The sequence below is a fragment of the Culicoides brevitarsis genome, chromosome 1 (genome assembly GCF_036172545.1).
Source record: "Culicoides brevitarsis isolate CSIRO-B50_1 chromosome 1, AGI_CSIRO_Cbre_v1, whole genome shotgun sequence".
NCBI classification, from domain to species: domain Eukaryota; kingdom Metazoa; phylum Arthropoda; class Insecta; order Diptera; family Ceratopogonidae; genus Culicoides; species Culicoides brevitarsis.
The window spans coordinates 10,729,388-10,750,254 of record NC_087085.1 but is presented as its reverse complement, the minus strand read 5'-3'; the positions used below and the strand labels follow the sequence as shown (position 1 = coordinate 10,750,254).

The 20,867-nt window shown below is 23.9% G+C and overlaps 1 protein-coding gene across 3 annotated transcripts in view; it reads left to right on the top strand.

Moving 5' to 3' along the window:
* The window catches only part of LOC134837452 (protein groucho-like), a 67,853-nt gene that overhangs the window by 37,216 nt on the left and 9,770 nt on the right, over nt 1-20,867 (top strand). For all 3 annotated transcript variants that reach the window (XM_063852830.1, XM_063852838.1, XM_063852846.1), the window contains 4 exons: nt 3,597-4,481; nt 11,513-11,610; nt 11,737-11,800; nt 11,932-11,976. In XM_063852830.1, the coding sequence (XP_063708900.1) occupies nt 4,437-4,481; nt 11,513-11,610; nt 11,737-11,800; nt 11,932-11,976 (252 nt within the window). In that variant the 5' untranslated portion in view covers nt 3,597-4,436. The remainder of the gene's footprint in view (nt 1-3,596; nt 4,482-11,512; nt 11,611-11,736; nt 11,801-11,931; nt 11,977-20,867) is intronic.

The following is a 20,867-nucleotide window of genomic DNA, read 5'->3' as shown; positions in this document are numbered from 1 at the left end:
ATATTAATACGGCATAATGAAGACTTTTTTTGGAGTAAAAAAAAAATAAATTTCCGGCGAGGTACAAAGAAATACTAAATAATGCGCTTTTTAGGCGGATGCAATGCTGAAAAATATTTTTTATGAAGATTTTTGAAAATTTCTTAAAAATTTAAAAAATTATATATTTTATTAAAATTAAATTTTAATTAATTTTTTATTATTTTTTTTAAATTAAATTTATTATAATTTTTATTAATATGTTTTTAAAAATATATGAATTTTTATTTGTATATTTAAGTTGAATTTATTATATTTAAAAATTTTGAAAAAAATTTTTGAAATTAAATTAATTTAATCAAGTTCAAAAAAAAAATAATAATTTATTTAATTAATTTAAAATTATAAAAAATGTATTATTTATTTATTTTAAATTAAAAAAAAAATTAAAATCAAGAAAAATTAATTTAATAATTAATATGTATTATTTTTTGAAGATTAAAAAAAATTAAAATACTTTGTTTAATATATTATATAAAAAAATAAAATTAAAAATATTAAAAATTATTAAAAAATTAATTATTAATTAAAAATTAATTTTAATTAATTAATTTAATTTATTTTTTTGAAAAAAAAAAAAAAATATAAAATACTTCAAAAAAAAAAAAAAAAAAAAAAATAACAAAAAATATTTTAAAATATAAAAAATTTATTTAAATCAATTTTTAAATTTTGAACAGAAATTTTAAACCAATTTTTTTATGCAAAAATTATTTAAAAAAAAAATAAATTTTTATTACCTTAATATTTTAAAAATAATTAAAAAAAAATTTAAATTATTTTTAAAATAATTTAAAACATTTTCCCATATCGCATCCGCCTATAACAAACACATTTTGTACTTCTTCGTCTTTTTCTTTCTCTTTTTCCAAATGACTGTATGTACGCGATGTGTGCTGAAATGTTAAATTCAATTCACGACATGTGTTAAATAAGATTATCACTTCTAGTATTTACCTAACAACTACTTGAGGAATGCGTGGCAAGCAGGCAGGCATGTCATGTCATGATGTATAATATCGTCTAAAGCTACATACGAAACAATCTTATTTATTTTTTTTTGTTTCGTCTTCACTCGTTTATAATATTTAGACTACTACTAATACTACATCGTGAAATGTGAAATGAAATATTTCCTCACCTATTTTTTTTTTTTTTTTTTTGATATTTATTTATTTCTTCTGTGAATATTTTTTTTTATTATTATGTAGTCAAGAAATAATAATAAAAAAAAATATATTTGTTTTTTAAGTTGAATGTACGATGTGAGAATATGTCACACGGCATCACAGCAAATTCTAGTCAATTTTTTGTGTTGAACAAGAAGAGGTATTTAAGAATGCGTCATGATAAAAAAATAAATAAAAATAATAATAATAAGAGGAATTTCGTCAGAATTGAGAGGTACAACAATATTTTTCTTTTCCTTTGATTTTTTTTCCTTTTGTATTTTTTTTTATTATTATTTTCATATTTATTACAAGTTGTCCGAATGTGGGACGATGATATTTTGGCGCAGGTAGAAAAAAAATAATATTCTATTTTTTTTTTTATTTTTCTTTGAACCCGAAATGATTGTTTATATGATTTTTGAAGAGAGCTGAGTCTTTTAATATTAATTCCATGATAAATATTTTAAAAGAGATAATGATAGAAATAAAATGATAATAATAAAAGATTAAGTAGATAGGTATAAAGATGATGAACAATCACAAAAAAGAGATTAAAGAAGCTTTAAATTTATTTATTATGGCTATCAAACGTTCTCGCTCATATCTCAAAAAAAAAAAAAAATGTGGAAATATTTTCTATTATTTATAAACACATTTTTGTTGTTAGTTGGTTTTGGTTCGTTAACACACATGCTACACATGACACATATTCCCGGCATCAGCAGCAGCATGGATGAAGTGTGTAATTAAGAAGGCGTGACTGACTCTTTATTATTATTGCTAATAGACGTCGAGGTAGTTGTTTTTATAGTTCCATCTACATTAAAAAGTGTATGAATGATTAATAAAACAAAAAAACCGGCAATAAAAACGGATTATTAGCGAGATTCTGAGCTGTTTAGTAATTTTGATGAATTCACCGCCACATGCCTCATTTAAATGCTGATGTTTAATTGCATGTGAAAAAATAAATGAATAATTAAATTCGCGTCGTTATCAATTAAATCACAAAATTTCCGCCAAAAAATTAATGAGTAATTAGAAATCTACGAGATGTGACCGCAATTCCTATTTTATTTTATTTTTTTAATCAATCGAGTTCACGGAGTTCATGTAATAATTAATTAATGCAATCTTATTTATAGATTTTTTAAAAAAATCTCGTTCACTTAATATATTTACGAATATATATTAATTATTTTCACGAAGTCTTCAATTTATTTGAGAGAGAAAAAGTTATAAAAAAGCCGTAAAAAGAAAAAAAAATCGAGAAGGAAGATAGACAAATGATAAAAAAAAGTAATCTAAAAAACATTCTTTTCCATTTCAAAGATTTCTTCTTCCTTCGTTCCGTTATCTTCCTCTTTTATTTTATTTTTTTTTATAATCACCTCACTAATCTACAGACATTTTTTTCCTTTTATTCTCTTGACAAGAAAAAAAATTTCTTTCTGCAGTCCCGAGCAAGAAGGTAGAGAGAAGTAAAGTAGTCAAGTCATTCGTGTCTATCATCAATATATTATTATAACTTTTTTTTTGTGTGTTCTCCAAACATTCTTCGCCAAAGCAAATGATGCGAAGGAAATTCTGATTCACTTTTTTGTGTGTCATTAATGGTTTGGGCGTCCTTTTTGAGTCTAAAAAGAAAAAAAAATCATAAAATAAAATAAAAAAGGGAGAAAAAAATCACATTAATCGATATTTTATGATTGGGTCGCCGATTTGCCACCCTTCGCAACCTGTAAGAACCTTTTGTGATGAATTATTGAAGCGAATTGTCCTTTTTGTGTTAAATTTTTATAAAAACTGTAAAAAAAATTGATTACTTTTTAAAAAACGATTCATTAACTTGATTTTATTTAATTTAAAAGACAGAAAAAAATTATCTAAATATCAATCACTTACATTTTTTTTATAAGGGGTCGCAAAACCAATTTTTTCTTGTCACTCCGTGTTAACGACGATGTTTCCGACCAACTGACGCGACGCGACGACTATTACCTTTTTGTCTAAATCTCGCATCTCATGCGGCGTACATGAAATATAAAAGAAGAAAATACAAAAAAACGGTATAAAAGAGGAAAAGAAAGGAAAATTTTCTGCTAAATATGTTAAATTTACCGAAACAATTTTGTCATCATTAATATTAATAATTCATGAGTTATACATGCCATGCTTGATAAAATAAAGTAAAAATGTGTTTGCTCTAAGAAGCGGAAAATGAATTTGATGATAGAAACCAGACGACAGACGCGAGACTAAAAATTATGATTATTTTTTTTTCGTGTAGCGATTTCCAGTTCAATAAAAATACGAGCGAAACGAAATGCCGCGATTCAATTAATTAAACTGTATAATAATTTTCTGTATTTTTTTTCTTTTCAGGTTCACAAACAACAAGCAATCAATGACTTGTTTACGACAACGACGACTTACTCGCAGCAAATAAAAAATAAATAAATATAAATTAACTAGAGCGCACTAAATTAACAACAACTACAAAAAAAAAAAAAGAAATCACTTTATCAATTAAATTCAATTCAAGTAGTGACGACGTCGTTTATAAATAAAATAATTGTATAACAACAACAAAGAGAGTCGCTGTGCCATTTCATGTTTATTTTTTGCAAACAAATTAATGAAAGATAAAAGTAATAATAAAATAATCATCATAAAGAAAAAAAATCAAGAGTGTAAAAAATCAAAAATAAATAAAAAAAAGTCATCAAGTGTAAACAAATGATAAAAAATTAAATAAAAAAAAGTGAAAAGCAGGATACAAAAGTATCAATTAATAATTAATAAAAAAAAGGTCAATAATCGTGTAATAATAAAAAAAATAATAATAAAAAATAAACGAGAACGAGAGTATATAAAAGAGATAATAATAATATGATTATGAATATCATATACAACAACAACAAGCAAAGTATATATTTTGTAAGTGACCAAAGTTGCACGAAAAATAATCATTATTATCGGTAGTTGTATAACGTACATGACACTCTTCCATATAATTAAACATCTGTGTTATTCAACAATTGGGTTTCGATAATTTCTCGAATAAAAAAAAATTTCGTATAAAAAATAAAAGTGATAAAATATACAAAATTATAATAAATACACTTGTTGGAGAGTGTTAAAAAGATTTACTACACAACCTACATTGGATTATTACATTGCATCGCCAGGAGTTTAAACCGTAAATAAACAATTGTGGAGAAAATGTATGCGAGTCCGGCAGCTGTTGCAGCCCGGCATCCGGTTAGTGTAAGTATCTCTCATTTTATTTTTTTTTTATTTTTTCGAATATTATTAAAATAAAATGTTTCATGATTATTATTATTATTTTTAATATCGACCTGCTTCATTATAATTATTTATTATTATTTTTTTAAAGGAAAATCTCAAAACGGCATATGTTTGACTTTCTATTTAATAATTTTTGAATGCATAATAAAATAACACCTCAGGATGTGTTTTTTGTTGTTCCTTCTGACGAAATGCATGACATGACAAGACAACTCTCAATTAATATAAAAATAACTTGACTCATGGTCAACGAGAATTGTTTCTCGGAAACATACCTGCATTGCCAATTATCATTTGTGATCCGTTATTGTAATGTTCCACATGTGCAAATATAGAGATAATGTTATTTTTAATGTGTTTCGGTGAAAAATTTTTATTGCAATGTCTGTCGGGTGTTCTGAAAAATTAAAGAAAAAAATAAATAAAATTAAATAAAAATATTTTTTTAAAAATTTAAAAATAAAAAAAAATATTGTAAAATAAAATGTTTTAAAAATATTTAAAATTAAAATAATTTTTTTTATTATTTCAATAATTATTTAATTATTTCAATAATTTTTAATTTATTTAAATTAATTTTTTCAATTGAACAAAGTTTTTTTTTTAAATATTCAAATTTAATAAAAAAAAAAAAATTTAACAATTTAATAAATTAATATGAAAGTAAATAAAATTAAAATAAAATTTTTTTATAATAAAAATTATTAAATAAAATTTATTATTTTTTTTTAATAAATATTTTTTTAAATTATTTTTTTTTAATTATTTTTTTAATTTTTAATTATTTTTTTTTTTTTAATATTATTAATTAATTTTTAATTATTTTTTTAAAATAATAAAAATTATATAAATAAGAAATAAATAATTTTGAACAATAATTATTTTTTTAAATAATTTATTAAAGATTTTTTTTCAAAAATTTTTTTTATTTAAAAAATTAATTTTTTTTAAAATTTTAATTAAATTAATTTTTTTTTTAATAATTAAAATTAATTAATTTTTTAATTAAAAATTAAATTTAAAAAAAATTATTTTTTTATTGAAATTAATAATTTAAAATAATCAATAAATGAAAATAAATGCGCTCAAGTTATAACTTACTTTTCTTTTATTATTTCTCTTGAAGTCGCACATTAATTAAACCATAAACATTTTTTTTTTTCAAGAAAAGAAATAAAAAATGTTATACATCAACAATCGACAGTTAATTGGAAATTAACAACTCATTTCTCTCATAATATTTTTTTTTTTACATTTCACTTTCTTACTCACTCATTAAAGAATACATGCGTTAATGTTGATGATGATGATGAGAGTTTTTTATGGATTTTTTTTTATGTTTCATTTCTCATTACATGCGAGAAGAATACAAGAAAAGTTAAATAAAGTAGCGATTAAACTTTTTTTTTTCTGTGTTAAATGTTTTTTTTTTCATCCACACACAGACATTAAATAGAGTCGTGGTTAAACATATGTTGACACGAGATAAATACACACATAACTAACTTAATTACCTGAAATTTATTTCAACCAGAAGTCGTCTCTTTCTCGTGAAACTTTGCTATTTATTTTAACGACGATAACATAATAAAACGGCGGAAAGTAAAAAGCGAAAAACGGAAATCTAAATTAAAACTCGGTTTAGTTCATTGTTGCTCTGCCGCTGCTGCCATTTGTCTATTTTCTGCTGGCAAGAAAAAAAAAGTTTTCTTCTCTATCTGATAAATTATTTGTTCCGCTACTTCTTCGATTTTTTTTTCTATTTTTCTTGTTCGACGTTATCATCTCTCGTTCTCTCTCGCTCGTGCTTGTTAGAGCGATCAATAAATTTTCACCTTGAGTCTAATGCTCTGGCATAACAACAACAACGACGACGACGACGCCAACCAAAGCATGGAAAGGCACGTAAATAAGAATTTTTCTTTTCATAAGGTAAACCATTCTTTAACCTCTGTGTGTTCGTATGACAGCTTAACTGAGTACATTTTATATTATTTCCTCTTCTATTTTGCTATTTCTCTGAAAAAACCGACAACAACAACGACTTCGACGTCGACGACAACGACGAAGAAGAGAAAGAAAAAAGTAAAATCCAAAATCATTTAAAATCCCAGCACATCCTTAACGTAACCGAAATACACATTTTGCCGATTCCCATGACGTGCCTTGCATACGAAAGCAAGCTGAAATGGCACATAATGCGCTGTATAAACAGTTTGCATAGTTTTTTTTTTGTACAACGAACAACGTTAGATGGCTGCTGCCTGCTTTTTTAAGTAAGTAACCGAGTGTGAGGCAAGCAAAAAATAACAAATGTACGAATAGAGTTAGTTTTCGCTCTCTCTCTGTGCAGAGAAGATCAAATGGATTTCATAAACCAGAAGGGAAACGGCAGTAGAAAAGATTATATTCGCCTTTTACGGAGCTCTATGGGCGAAAAACGGGTCATGTTAACCTCTTGAGGAGTCATATTAACCCCTTAATGCTCCTTAAGGAGTTAAATTAACTCTTTGAGTGTTAATTTAACCCTTTATGGAGCTAATCTGATCCCTATGGACCCCTATAGAGGTTAATTTGACCCCTTATGGAATTTGTCATTCACAGACCAAAAATTTGACCCCTTTCAAGAGGTTAATTTAACCCCTTATAGGGTCAAGTTGATCCCTTGAAGGGTTAACTTGACCCTATGAGGGGTTAACCCTCAAAGTTTAATGGATTAAATTAACCTCTTGAAGTTGTTAATATTTTTGGTCTGTGAATGAAAATTTTCAAAACGGGTCATGTTAACCCCTTAATGCTCCTTAAGGAGTTAAATTAACACCTCAGGAGTTAATTTAACCCCTTAAGGAGCTAATCTGATCCTTATGGACCCCTATAGAGGTTAATTTGACCCCTTATGGAATTTGTCATTCACAGACCAAAAATTTGACCCCCTTCAAGAGGTTAATTTAACCCCTTATAGGGTCAAGTTGATCCCTTGAAGGGTTAACTTGACCCTATGAGGGGTTAACTCTTAAAAGAGATGAAATTAACCTCTTGAAGTGGTTAATATTTTTGGTCTGTGGATCACAAATTTCAAAAAGAGTTTAAATTAACCTCTTAAGGGGTCCGAATAATTCCTTTAAGGGGTTAATATAGCTCCCAAAGGGTTAACATGACCCGTTTTTCGCCCATAAGGCATGTCCCTACAAATAACTCGACATTTTTTTTCTGCGCTTATCATCATCGTCATCGTCGTGCCTGTTCCGTGAAAATTGTGACTCAAAACGGTGATTACATAAATGTACTCTTTGATGTCTGGCGGTGCATGGCGCGGAATAGGTGTTAGAACTCTGCTAGACTATAATAAATATAATATAACGAGTACTTTTTTTCTCCCTTTCATTGTTATTTTTTTGTCGACATCACTGCGCTTCGCTTCCATTTTTCATTCATCCTTCGCTTTATTATTATTATTTTTTTTTATAAAAAAGCGAAAAAAAAAGTATTTTAATATAATATAAATGTTGAAAACATCATCATCAGCAGCATCAATGAAAGCTGAATGAAAGAAGTGATGCAGAAAGGGCAAAAAAAAATTATTTCAAGAGGAAAACTTTTTTTTCCATATAATTAATGTACTAGAAGCTTGAAAATTTTTTTCTTTTGCCAGATAGAAAAATAACACGAGTTATCATTATAATATAAAATATTCAATGGAAGAGTTTTGAGTGGAAATAAGATTATCTCTATTTAAGTCAGCCATGAGGAAAGAAAAAAATTGTTTGTGACAGTTATTGTTTGAGAAATACTCAAGCAGTTCTCAGAAGAAATAAATTTTACACCTAATTCCTTATCGATGTTATATGATATTTATTTGCCACGACGAACAAATATTAATAAAAAAAAATAATACACATGTTCTCAAATTCCAGCAAAGCATAAATTTTGTATTCCGTCAACGATTTTTTTCACTAATGATGACCAATTTCGTAACAGATTTTGTTTAGTGAATAATAAACCGACGAAATTCTGGTGAATTAGCAATACTTTGTTTATGTTATATCATAAAAATAATAAATTTTGTGCCGGAAATCGTTTCTAATTTCAGACGAATTTCAATTTGATCGACAAATGTTCACTATTCGAAATAAATTTGAATTTTTTGTTTTTTTTTTTTTAATAAAAATGTTATCAGATTTTGAAAATATAAAAAAAAAATATTTCAAGCAAAAAATAATTTTTATAGATAAAATTTTAAAATAAATATTTTTTAATAAATAATTTATTTTTTTTAAATATTTAATAAATTTTAATTAAAAAAAATCAAAAATATTAATAAATTTAAAAAAAAAATTAAATAAAAAAAAAAAATTAAATAAAAAATAATATTTTTATTTAATTTAAATAATTTTATTATTTTTTAAATATTTTTATTTATTCTTTAAAATTTAATTTTAATAAAAAATAAAAAGAATTTCGATTTTATTTATTTTATTTTTTATTTAATAATTTATTTTTATATTTTTTTATTTATTTGAAAATAAAAAATAATAAATTTATTTAAAAAAAAAAATATTTATAATGAAATATAAAGAAAAAAAATAAATTAATTATAAATTAATAATATATATTAAAATATTTTTAAAATTAAAAATTAATTCGAATAAAATAATATTAATAAATTTATTTTAAATTAAATTAAATGACATTTTATAATTCAAATCTACGCCAAAAATAACTTAAGAAATATTTCGTGACTTTTTAAATATTAATAAACACAAAAATATCCGTTTATTATTCTAAAATAAATATCGAAAAGTAATTGAAATTTGATAGCATGCATTTCACGTACACACAACAAGCTGTCATCCATGCCGATAAAACCCCATTTTTGGCCATTGTACGTTCAAAAAAGTTTAATTTGATTTTATTTTCAATTTTGTGCAATTTTTGGTTTCATTCTTCTCGTGTCATCATCGACACACAACAATATTTATAGAGTCATTCGCATTCGACAAATCTTGTCACCACACTCGCATTTATCTCTCTCTGCATTCTGTGTGTGACACAATGTTATTTTACTAAATTGTGTCCATTTTTCGGTTGATTTCGGTATCAAATATAATAATAACATTGTGTTTTATTTTATTTTCATGACATGCGATGCAGTTTTGTGTCTGTGTGACACGCAAAAACCACAATCATTAAACCGAAAGAGAGCTCGGTTAAAAAAGAGGGGCTTCTCTCCCCTTTCGTACGGCGGCGGCGGCGGATGCGTGTTTTTAGCTGTTGCAACCACTTTGTGCTAGCCATCGCGCCATAAAATAAACATGTTTTATTTTATGACTCTGACGTTCGTTCTTTCGTACGTTGCGTCGTTGTTGGCACAGGAGATGGATAAATATCAAATGTTTAGGGCATTTATTATTTATAGTCCACATACGAACGATACTTGACCCTCTATCGGCTGTGCTTTATCTCCGTTTCGCTCGCTTTCATAAAATATTGCCTTTTTTCCCTCGTGTGCACACATTTGACGCGAGAGAGAAGGTAAACTATGGAAAATTCGTGTTTCGAAAGCTCAAAAATATCTGCGAGACATGAAAATTTACGAGCTTAACTCACAAAAAAATTTTACATTGGGGCAAAAATCTTAGAATGTGAATTGGGTCGAAATTTTAAAATATGCATTGGGGTTAAATTAATAATGTGCATTGGGACAAAGTTAAAAATGTGCATTGGGACAATATTTTAGAATATGCATTGAGATGAAACTTGTGAATGTGCATTGGGCTGATGCTTCAAAATTTGCATTGAGATGTAAGTTCAGAATTCGCATTGGGACAAAATTTCAGAAATTGCATAAGGGCAAAATTTTGGAATATACATTAAGCACATTTAGTCCAATGCTCATTCTGAAATTTTGTCCCAATGCACAATGTAAACAAAGCACCCCAAGGCATATTTTAAGATTTTGTCCCAATGCACATTTTCAAGTTGCATCCCAATGCACATTCTTAACTTTGCCCTAATGCATATTCTAAAATTTCGACCCAAATCACATTCTGAAACATTGCCCCAATGCACAATTAAAAATTTTCCCCAATGTACATTTTAAAATTTTGCCCCAATGCACATTTTTTTTTATTTCTTTCTAATTTTCATTTCGCGCAAATATTTTAACTTGAGAGACATGACTTTTTCATTGTGTGGGCAGCGTCATAAAACGAGGGTGTGTAATAAAATTGTTCTATAACCCTCCAACATTTGCTCACTCACTCACGAAAGAAGTGCTAATAATCAAATATTTGCCTAGCGGGCACACACATATACGAACGAACGGAACCCCTAATTCCCTGACAACATGTTACGTTTATTATATTTTATCACAACACACTCGTCGTGATGTGCATACGAAAAATTTTCCGTAGAATTGTTATCATTTAACCAAACATTAGTATAAAAGGTAAATAATCAAGTAAAAAGGTGTAATTAACAATAAAATACAAACTTTGGCTGTGCGCGCTCGCTTGAACATGCCTTCGAGAGGGCACTCGAAACAAAGTAAAGAAAATAGTAATAACAATCGCAATAATAGACGTCGCAGATAAAGACTTGCCTCAGTAATAGACTTAAATAACACTCGAAATGGCAATGTTCAATCGTTAAATGATGAAATAAATAAATTTTTCAAGTGGCATCCACTTTGGGAATGTCTTAATATGATAAATAAAAATAAAAAGTCTGCAAAGTAATAATGATCGCAATATAATATTAAATTGAATTGAAATAAATAAAGAGACATAAAAAATTTAAGTGTATTTCTCAAGTACACTTTTCTCTGTGCAAAAAGTTATCAAGTTTCGGTACTTAGTGGTTATTTTACTACGAGAGCCATTTAATCGGGAATTTTAATGACATCGTCGATAAAAATATCATGAAACTTTTTTTTTCTTCTTTTAAACTTCAACAAAAATAACTTATCAATTTTTTTTTTATTTTTTTAGGGTCCCCCACAACCGGCACAGCCATTCAAATTCACAGTCGTGGAAAGTTGCGATAGGATAAAGGAGGAATTTAATTTCCTCCAGGCACAATATCACAAGTAAGTAAAAAAATTTTTAAATGAACTGAGACAATTTGTAATAAATATAAAAAAAAATAATAATATGCATATTGTTTAAAAATAAATTTATATATTAAATTATTTTTTTTATTTCTTTATAAACAGCTTAAAAATGGAATGCGAAAAATTAGCACAAGAAAAGACAGAAATGCAACGACATTATGTCATGGTAAGTGCAAATAAATATTTTAATAAAAATAAAAATAAGAGATATTAAAGTTGCCTCTGTCGCATCGTTATTTTTGTTAAAAAGGCGTAAAAATATTTTTTTAATACATTTTTTTTTGTTTTAATTCGCAGTACTACGAAATGTCATACGGATTAAATGTTGAAATGCATAAACAGGTGAGTTCTGATCCCATTTAACGTTTGTTTTTATTATAAATATGCATTAAAAACTTGTTTTATTATAATAATCGTACAAGCGACAGACACACAGTACATAATAATAATAATTATTGTTATTATATGTATTTTAACGTATATGATAACAATAAATATTTAAATTTAATATTAAAAAACGTGTCATGTATACATTTTAATAATATTGTTATTTTATTGTATTTAAGATAATAACATGGATGTGTGGATATTTTTTTTTTGTTGTTCGTATCATTATTATTTTTATTACTCGTAACAACACACAAATATTTATTTATATATTTTTTTTTAAATAAATCCATGCGTGTGTATAAATTTAAAAAAAAAATGAAAAATTGAATTTATGCACATTTTAAATACAATAAAAAAAATATATATGACGAGACATTTTAAATTATGTGTGATAATATTTAATAATTTATCACAAACGGGGCTTGGCCGAAAAAATAATACACACTCGAAAATTGCTTTAGGCACGTATTTTATAAATATTATTTTATATACACATGAAACATGATAAATTTTAAATTATTATCAATTGATTGTAATTTTGGCGGATGTCATGTATTTTTTTTTCTCTCTCGCAACAACAAACGGATTTGCATAATAATTGTAACTGTTGATCATGTTTATCGTCAAATAACGCGTGTTCATAAAAAAAAGAAGATCATATATCTCACCCGAAAAAAATAACATACAAGTAAATTAAACATACATGATAATAAATAATAAAATATTTCTGACATTTCCAATTTGTAAAAAAAATGTTTTTAATACACAGGCATAACATCAATTTAAGCAGATTTAAATTCGACAGATACCTTTTCCGCTTTTTTTTAATATTCAGATTTTTTTTTCGAAATTAATTATAATTTCCATCACGTTTCACCGCAAAATATTTTATGTACAAAAAAAAAAAGCGTTTGCTGAATAAATTTTATATTTAATTCTTTTTTTAAGCGGATTTTTGATTCATTCAAATATAATTATAATAAATGAAATGATAATAATAATTAATGTTTATTGAAATTTGGCCAATGTTCAACATGAATGTCAACTTTGCGAACAATGACAACAATAGTGGACAAAAGGAATTTATTTCGGTTAATGAAAGTACATATTTGTACGTGTGTAATATAATTTTATCATTATAATTAAATATTTTATTATATTATTTATTAACATTAAAATATTAACATAAAAAAATCATGAAATTTTTTTCGGTCAAAATTCTTCCAGCATATTTTGCATATTTTTTTTACATAATTTTTTTTTTGTGAGAATTAAATACACACCCGGCTCAGTAGTAATTACCATCACATCACTTCACATCGCACTACAAAAAAAATAAAGAACAAAAAAAAATATACACCTGACTCGTTTTTAAATTATTATGCATGAAATTCGCCCCGACAGGCATATTTTATCGCAATATCTTGATCAATATCTGTGTAATTACATTTCAGATCCAGTCGTTGTGTCGCGCTGCGTTATGTGTCGTAAAGTAAATTATTGTTGAATTGCTCATAAATTTACTTTTTTTTTGTTGTTAAAGTATTTTTTTACGATGTAATTAGTGGGTAATGAGAAGTTACATTGTCGCCCTTTTATTTGATGAGGCGATTGTATTTATGATAAAAAATTACTACTGACCTAACGTGTAATTTTAATTTTTTGAGAAATTATCGAATTTTTTTCGCAAAAAAAAAGTATTAAAATTAAAATAAAAAAAAATATATTTAAAATTTTCAAAAAATTTAAAAAAAGATGAAAATTTATTTATTTAATTATAAATCATAATAAAATATGTTTTGTTTTATATTAATTTTTTTTAATAAGATTTATTTTTTTTTTTTAAAATTAATTTTTTATTAATAAAATTTAATATTAATTTAATAAAAAAATATTTGAAGTTTTTATTTTAATAATAAAATAAAAAAATTAAAAAAAAAAATTTTTTAAAATTTAATTAAAATATAAAATTTATAATTAAATACATATTTTTAATTTATAAAATATTAAGAAATAGTTAACAATAAAAATTTGAACTGATAAATCATTCAAAAATAATAATTAATTTTTAATTTTATTAATTAATTAAAAACTTCAAATATTTTTGTTTTTTTTTTTCAAATTTATAATAATAATATTAATTTAAAAAAAATAAGTTTAAAATAAAAATTGATTCTTTCAACTATTAAAAATTATATAAAACGACAAATTTATCAATAATTTTATTCTTTTAATTAATTAAATAATTAATTTTTTGAACAAAAAATATAAATTATAATAAAAATTTAAAAATAAAAAAATTAATAAAAATATTTTTTTAATTAAAAAATATTTTGGGCTTAAAAGTAAAATGAAATTTTATAAATTATTATAAAAAATATTATTTTAATATAAAAATTTGTTTTTTTTATATAATTTTATCTTAAAAATAAATTAAATAAACAAAAATTTTTTAAAGTTAAATTAAATGTTTAAAAATAAAAAATTATTATTTTTTTAATAAAAATTAAAATAAAAATTAAAAATTTAAAAAATTAATTAAATAAATTAAAAATAAAATTTAAAAAATAATTAAATTTTGATAAAATACTTAAACTAAGATTAATACTTAAACTGTACAACAAAAAATTTTAGGCTTGCAAAAAAAAAATTAAAAACAAAAAGTTAAACCGCCAGTCAAGATAAAATATTCAAATTGGCAAGAGGAGATAGAGATATTGTTATTTTGTTATGAAATAAAATCGTACTACGTGCCATCCAATAAAACACATGATCCCACATTAAATATTTAAATAGTTGATAAAAACCAAAGTGCTATGAGAGAGAAAAAGCAAAACAGAGACGAAAATGTGTGTCTTTGTTGTTTTGCTTTGCGCCTAATAACTGGCAAATATAAAATTCTATATCCACCCTTGAGGCCATGTGATGTTTTGTGTGCGGTAGATGTGCCACATTTGTACGCAAAGTAGAGCAAAAACCAAAAATTGGGATGAATGAACGGCACACAAACATGCTCAGTTCTCTCTAAAACATAAAATACTTTTGTTAATGGGCTTGAGTTTATAAAACCATAATATTGTGGTCTCTTTGGCCACATCACATATTTATTTTACGTACGGCGCAAAATTCAGAATATTTTTGGTATGTCAAGGGAAAGTATGCCAAATATTGTAATATTCATGATTCAGACATTTCCTATGGAGTTATAGATTTAGGAAAATTCTCTCTCGGTCACAAACGCAAGCAAAGAAGGAGAAACGAGAGGTTATTGTGCGGTCGAAAAGCCACAGTTCAAAATAATCTTGTGTGTGCAAAACCAAGCAACCTAATGGACATCACAAGGAAATTGCTTTAAATTTTTCAAATTAAAAGTGAAAGATCAAGTAAATTTAATTTTAATGATTGAGAGAGCTTTACAAAGTTGGCAAAAACTTTGCAATGCCATTTAATGGAGCTTGTTGTCTATTTTGTTAATTATGTTACTTTACTTGTCAGCATTTTATAAATATTAATAACGTTTAAATGTCATAAAAACTCCGGTTACATCAACCAACGGCGTGTTGTAAAAAACGTCAAGAATAAATAAATAGACAACATTCCTCGTTAAATAATAATTTTATTCACATAAATAATCAATCATAACGTTAAATAGCTACTGGTCAGCGTTGTTGTTGCTTTTTTATTGAAGTAATCGACTTTTAAATCGCCAGACATCATTAACAAGATCTGAACAGCGAGCAATGTACATCAATTAATTATATAGAATTTAAAAAATAATAAAATAAAACTCCTACTAAGGACGTTGAGTGGCTTTTATAGAATCGAGAATTATATGCATTTGACGTCGATAATTTTTTATGGTGCGAAAAATGTGAAAAATTGTCTTTTTTGGTGTCTGTCTGATTTTTTAATTAAAAAAAAAATAAAATATAAAAGAAAAATTGAATAAAAATAAAGAAAATTAAAAAAAAATTAATAAATGAAATTAATTTTTTAAAATTATTTTTTTTAATAATTATTTTATTTTATTTAAAAATTATTAAAAATATATATATAAAATTTAATTAAATTTAATCAAAGTTAAATTGTTATTTACATTTAAATAAAATTATTATTATTTAAAAGCTTAAATTATATTTTATTTAAAAATGTAAAATATTCATATCCAATTGGAACAAAATAATTAAATTAAATTAATTAAATAAAAAAAATAAGTCTAAATTTATAAATAAAAATTTACAAAAAATAAATAAATGCAATAATACCTAAATAAATAAAATTGGACAGTATAAAAATTATTTTTTATTAAATAAAAGCTCAAATAAATTTTAAACAAATTTTTAAATGTTCAAAATATATTTTTAATACTTGTTTTTTAAATATTTTTATTTTTTTACAAATAAATTGAATGAATAAAAAAATTAAATTTAATTTTAAAATTTTTTAATTATTTAATTAAAAAAAATAATAAATTAAAAAAAATTTAATTTAATAATTTTTAAATAAAATAAAAAATAAATAATATTTTTTTTATTAAACAAGCTTCAATAAAAAAAAATTTTTTAAAAACTAAAAAAAAATTCATTCAATATTAAATGCGATTAAAAGCAACGTTCAACTTTATTTCTGAAAAAAATTTTTATAGGTCGAACTTTTAATTTATTTATATTAATTTAATTTAATTAAACATTTCCATACTTGGATCGGATTTTAAATCCAAAAATAAATGCAAATATCCAACGTGCACGTACAAAAATGTAATTAAATCCGTGTCAAAAGTTGTAATTGCAATTAGTCACAAAAAAATTTGTTGTGTACACAGAACATTAATATGCTGCAAGCGACTTGCACACACACACACAATCAATTTTCTAAATTGACATTTGAGTAGTTTTTAATTTTTTTCGCATGCACAATGCCCAATGCCAGTCAATGCACTTTCATACGATTTTATTCAAACCAAAATTCATAATTTACGCTTCGATAAGCATTTTAATGAGATACTTATGCTGATGATGTTAATGATATCGGTAACCAAAACCAAACTATTTTTTTTCATTCGCAGTGAAATGTGAGAGTGTGTGTCCATGAAAAGTGTCTGACCGAGGCAATAATATGGCGTGGCATCGCATGCATACCGATAATAATCATTTTCGAACGTCGTCCCACACGCTAAACTCCTGTGTGTCTGTCACAAATTAACATGAATGACAATTAACCCGTTTTGTATGATGATGATGATAATGATAATAATAATAATAGTAATCAGCAAATGCGTAGCCGGAGAGAGAGAGTGGATAGAAGGACACATATGGTTTCATGTCCACAGTTGATTGGTTTGCATGTGGTTTATTTTAATGTTGGGCAGTGTGCGGTTATATGCTGTGTAATTGTGTTTTAGTTTATTTCTCTCGCTCTGCGCTCGGTAAATTAATGATTTTATCAATATTATTATTATTATTAAAATAAACCCATACAGGGGGGCTTACCATGATTAATTTATGTACTTTTGCTGTAAAATTGGTAATGACATGCGAATTTAACATTTTTTATTTTTTTTCACGTTGCATGATGGTTTTAGTGTGCGACCAAACCAAAATTATATTAAAATGTATTTTGTTTATTTTTACACTAAATGGAATGAGCACTTTGTAAATAAATGCGTCTTTGATGCGACAGCGACGTCGTTTCGTCACAGGAAACTTCAGCAAAACCCGATACTTATCGCCTTACTACAAAATTTTCATGATGTTTATCTTCGTGTGTTTTGGGTGAGTGCACGAGAAACGCGCAAGTACATGGAAAAACACACACATGAATGAATAATCTTTTTTTTTTTGCTTTTTTATTACTTGACTCACTCTTGCTCTACTTTTATTGTGAAAAATTTGTGTCTCGAAAATTTTTTTATTACAATTTTTTTAGAATTTTAATAAAATTTTTATTTTATTTAATTTAAAAATAACAAAAAAAAAAAATAAATAAATAAATAATCATTTAATTGCTTCATAAAAAAAAATAATTTTATTTTAAATTAAATTAATTTTATTAATTAAAAAAAATTAAAATTAAAAAAAAAATAATAAAATTAATTAAAAAAAAATTTGAAAAAAAAAATAAATTTTTCAAAATTATTAAAAATTTATATTTAAATTTCTAAAAATTAATTAAAAAATTAATTTATTTTTTTAATTAATAAAAATAAATAAATTAATATTTTAAATTAATGCAAAAAATTTTTAAATTAATCTATTAAAATTTGAAATTAATTAAAAAAAAATAAAAAGTTTTAAATAAAAATAAAAAAATATTTTAGAAATTTTTAAAAAATTAAAATATTTAAATATAATAATGATTGAACATTTTTTTTATTTTTATTTGTTTATTTTTTTTATTAATTATTAATTTAATTTATTTTTATTTTTCGAAAAAAAAAATAATAATTTATTAAACCTAAAAATTTAAATTAAAACAAATTTTAAAATTTCAATTTATTTTAAATGAATGCAAATTAAAGAAATTATAAAGAAAATTTAAAAAAAAAATTTTTTTAATAAATTTTAATGGTAAAAATTTACAAATTTAAATTATAAAAATTTTGAATTTATTATTACATAATTGAAAATATTATTATTTGAATTTATTTCGCAAAATTTTTCAACTTTTACAAAAATCAATTTTTCACAATTAAACTACTTACATGTCTTCCTCAAACACATGACGTTGAAAACAGATATAAGCTTCTTTCTGGTAAAGTAGCAAGCAAACATGCGGGGAACGAAATTGAAGTCAACAAATAATAATAAAATACATACAATTTACAAGTTATCAAGGAAATGTAATATCTTTCCAACTACCGAACAACCGACGCAGAAAAGGAAGAACGAGAAAAAAAATGAAACATTGCATGACAAGCAACGATTACACCATGTGGATTATTTTATCAGACTCATGCCAAGTTTTTGCTAGTTGTCCGTTAGATACATTTGTCAAACAAAATATTGCATATTATGCGTCAAATTTTCCTGATATATGGCATGATGGAGCGTCAGTCATCGCCATGCAAATACAGATAAAATGTAAATATTTGTATCGTTAAACGAATAAGATAACATCCAATTTTGTGAGTTAACCTGCAAACATTACAACAAAGTACGAGATGATGGTAATGTTTAAATTTGTTATAAAATGTAAACATCACATATCTTCCTTTCACATGATGTATCTCAGACTTTTGAAATATTACTTAGTCTCCTTCGTCTCTCGTCGTCTCTCGAGTAAATAAAAGTAAGAATAATAATAAAGATTTATGTAAATAAACATTAAAATCCCACACACTGATATGAATAATTAAGAAAGTAAATTAAATGAAGTACAAAAAGATAAGCAGGCAAACGTTGTGTGATGTGGGTGCCAACCAGACAGGCATCCATTCATGAAAACGAGAGGTAGAAAGAGGAAAATCTGCGATAAAATTCCCAAGGTACATTAAACAAACATCGTTTTCAATATTGCTTCCCATCATATTCAGTTATAACAAAAGAATTATTCAAATTTATGCTCAGTAAATCCCATGCACATCAATCCTTGATGCGATATCATTTTTCCTCGAGTCGAGTCAAGAAATAGTCGTTAGATTAGTTTTTGTGACGCAGTGACGTAGTTTGTTCTATTTTGATATAAAAGCGCCCTCTGGTAGTCAAAATTTATATGAACTTTGAAATGCTTTAACTCAAATTTCGCTTTAAGAATTCATTTGAATTTTTTGTAATGCATTAAATTAAGCTTTGAGAAGGTTTATGAACAGAAAAATCTTGAAAATGAATGCAAATTTTTATTTTTTTTAAAAATAAAAAAAATCCATAAAATAATTTATTTAATAGGTAGATCGAAGTTTACGGGTATGGGAAAAAAATTTAAAAAAAAATAAAATTTTAAGTTTTTAAGCTTTTATAAATAAAATACTAGATTTTTTGAAAATTAATTAAAATAATCACTTATTTAAATAAATTAATAAAAAAAATGAAAAATATATTAATTTAATTTTAATTAAAAAAAAAATTTAAAATTATTATTTTTTTATTTTTTTAGAGAAATAATTTTATTTATTAAAATTAAAATCTTTATTTTTTTTCAAAATTTTTTTTTATAAAATTTTTGTCAATGCAATATTTTTTTAATTTATGCAATTTAAAATTTTTTTCACTATTTTAAATTTAAATTTTAATTTATTTTTTTGAATTTTTTTTTGACTCGTCGTTACAATTTTAAGTAAATTTTAAAATATTTAATTTATAATTTAAACAGAAGTATAAAAAAGAATTTAATTTAATTTTATAAAATTTAAAATTTAGCTACAAGACAGGAAATTTCATGATCAGGAACAATTTTTTTAAAATTTTCTTAATTTTTTTTTTAAAAATATTTTTAATTAAAAATTAAAATTTAATAAATTAAAAATTGTAAGGTAAAAGAATTCGAATAAAAATTATTAAATATTTAAAAAATAAATTAGTTTTTCAATTTAAATAAATTAAAAAAATTTAATAAAATAAAATTTTAAAACCATTTTTAAAAAAACTAAGTATAAAATATTTTTTTAAAAATAAAATTAAAAAAAATAGTTAATAAAAAATAAAATAAAATTTACTAAAATTTTTAAAAAATTAAAAAAAAAATATAAGATTTTAAAATAAAAAAATAAAAATTTAAATTAAAATCAAATAAAAAGTTAAATTAAATTAATATTCGATAAAAATGAGTTATAAAAAATTTAAAAAAAAAACAAAAATTGACAAAAAATTTTTTCTACGTCCCTGACCTGCACAGAAATTCAAAAAGGA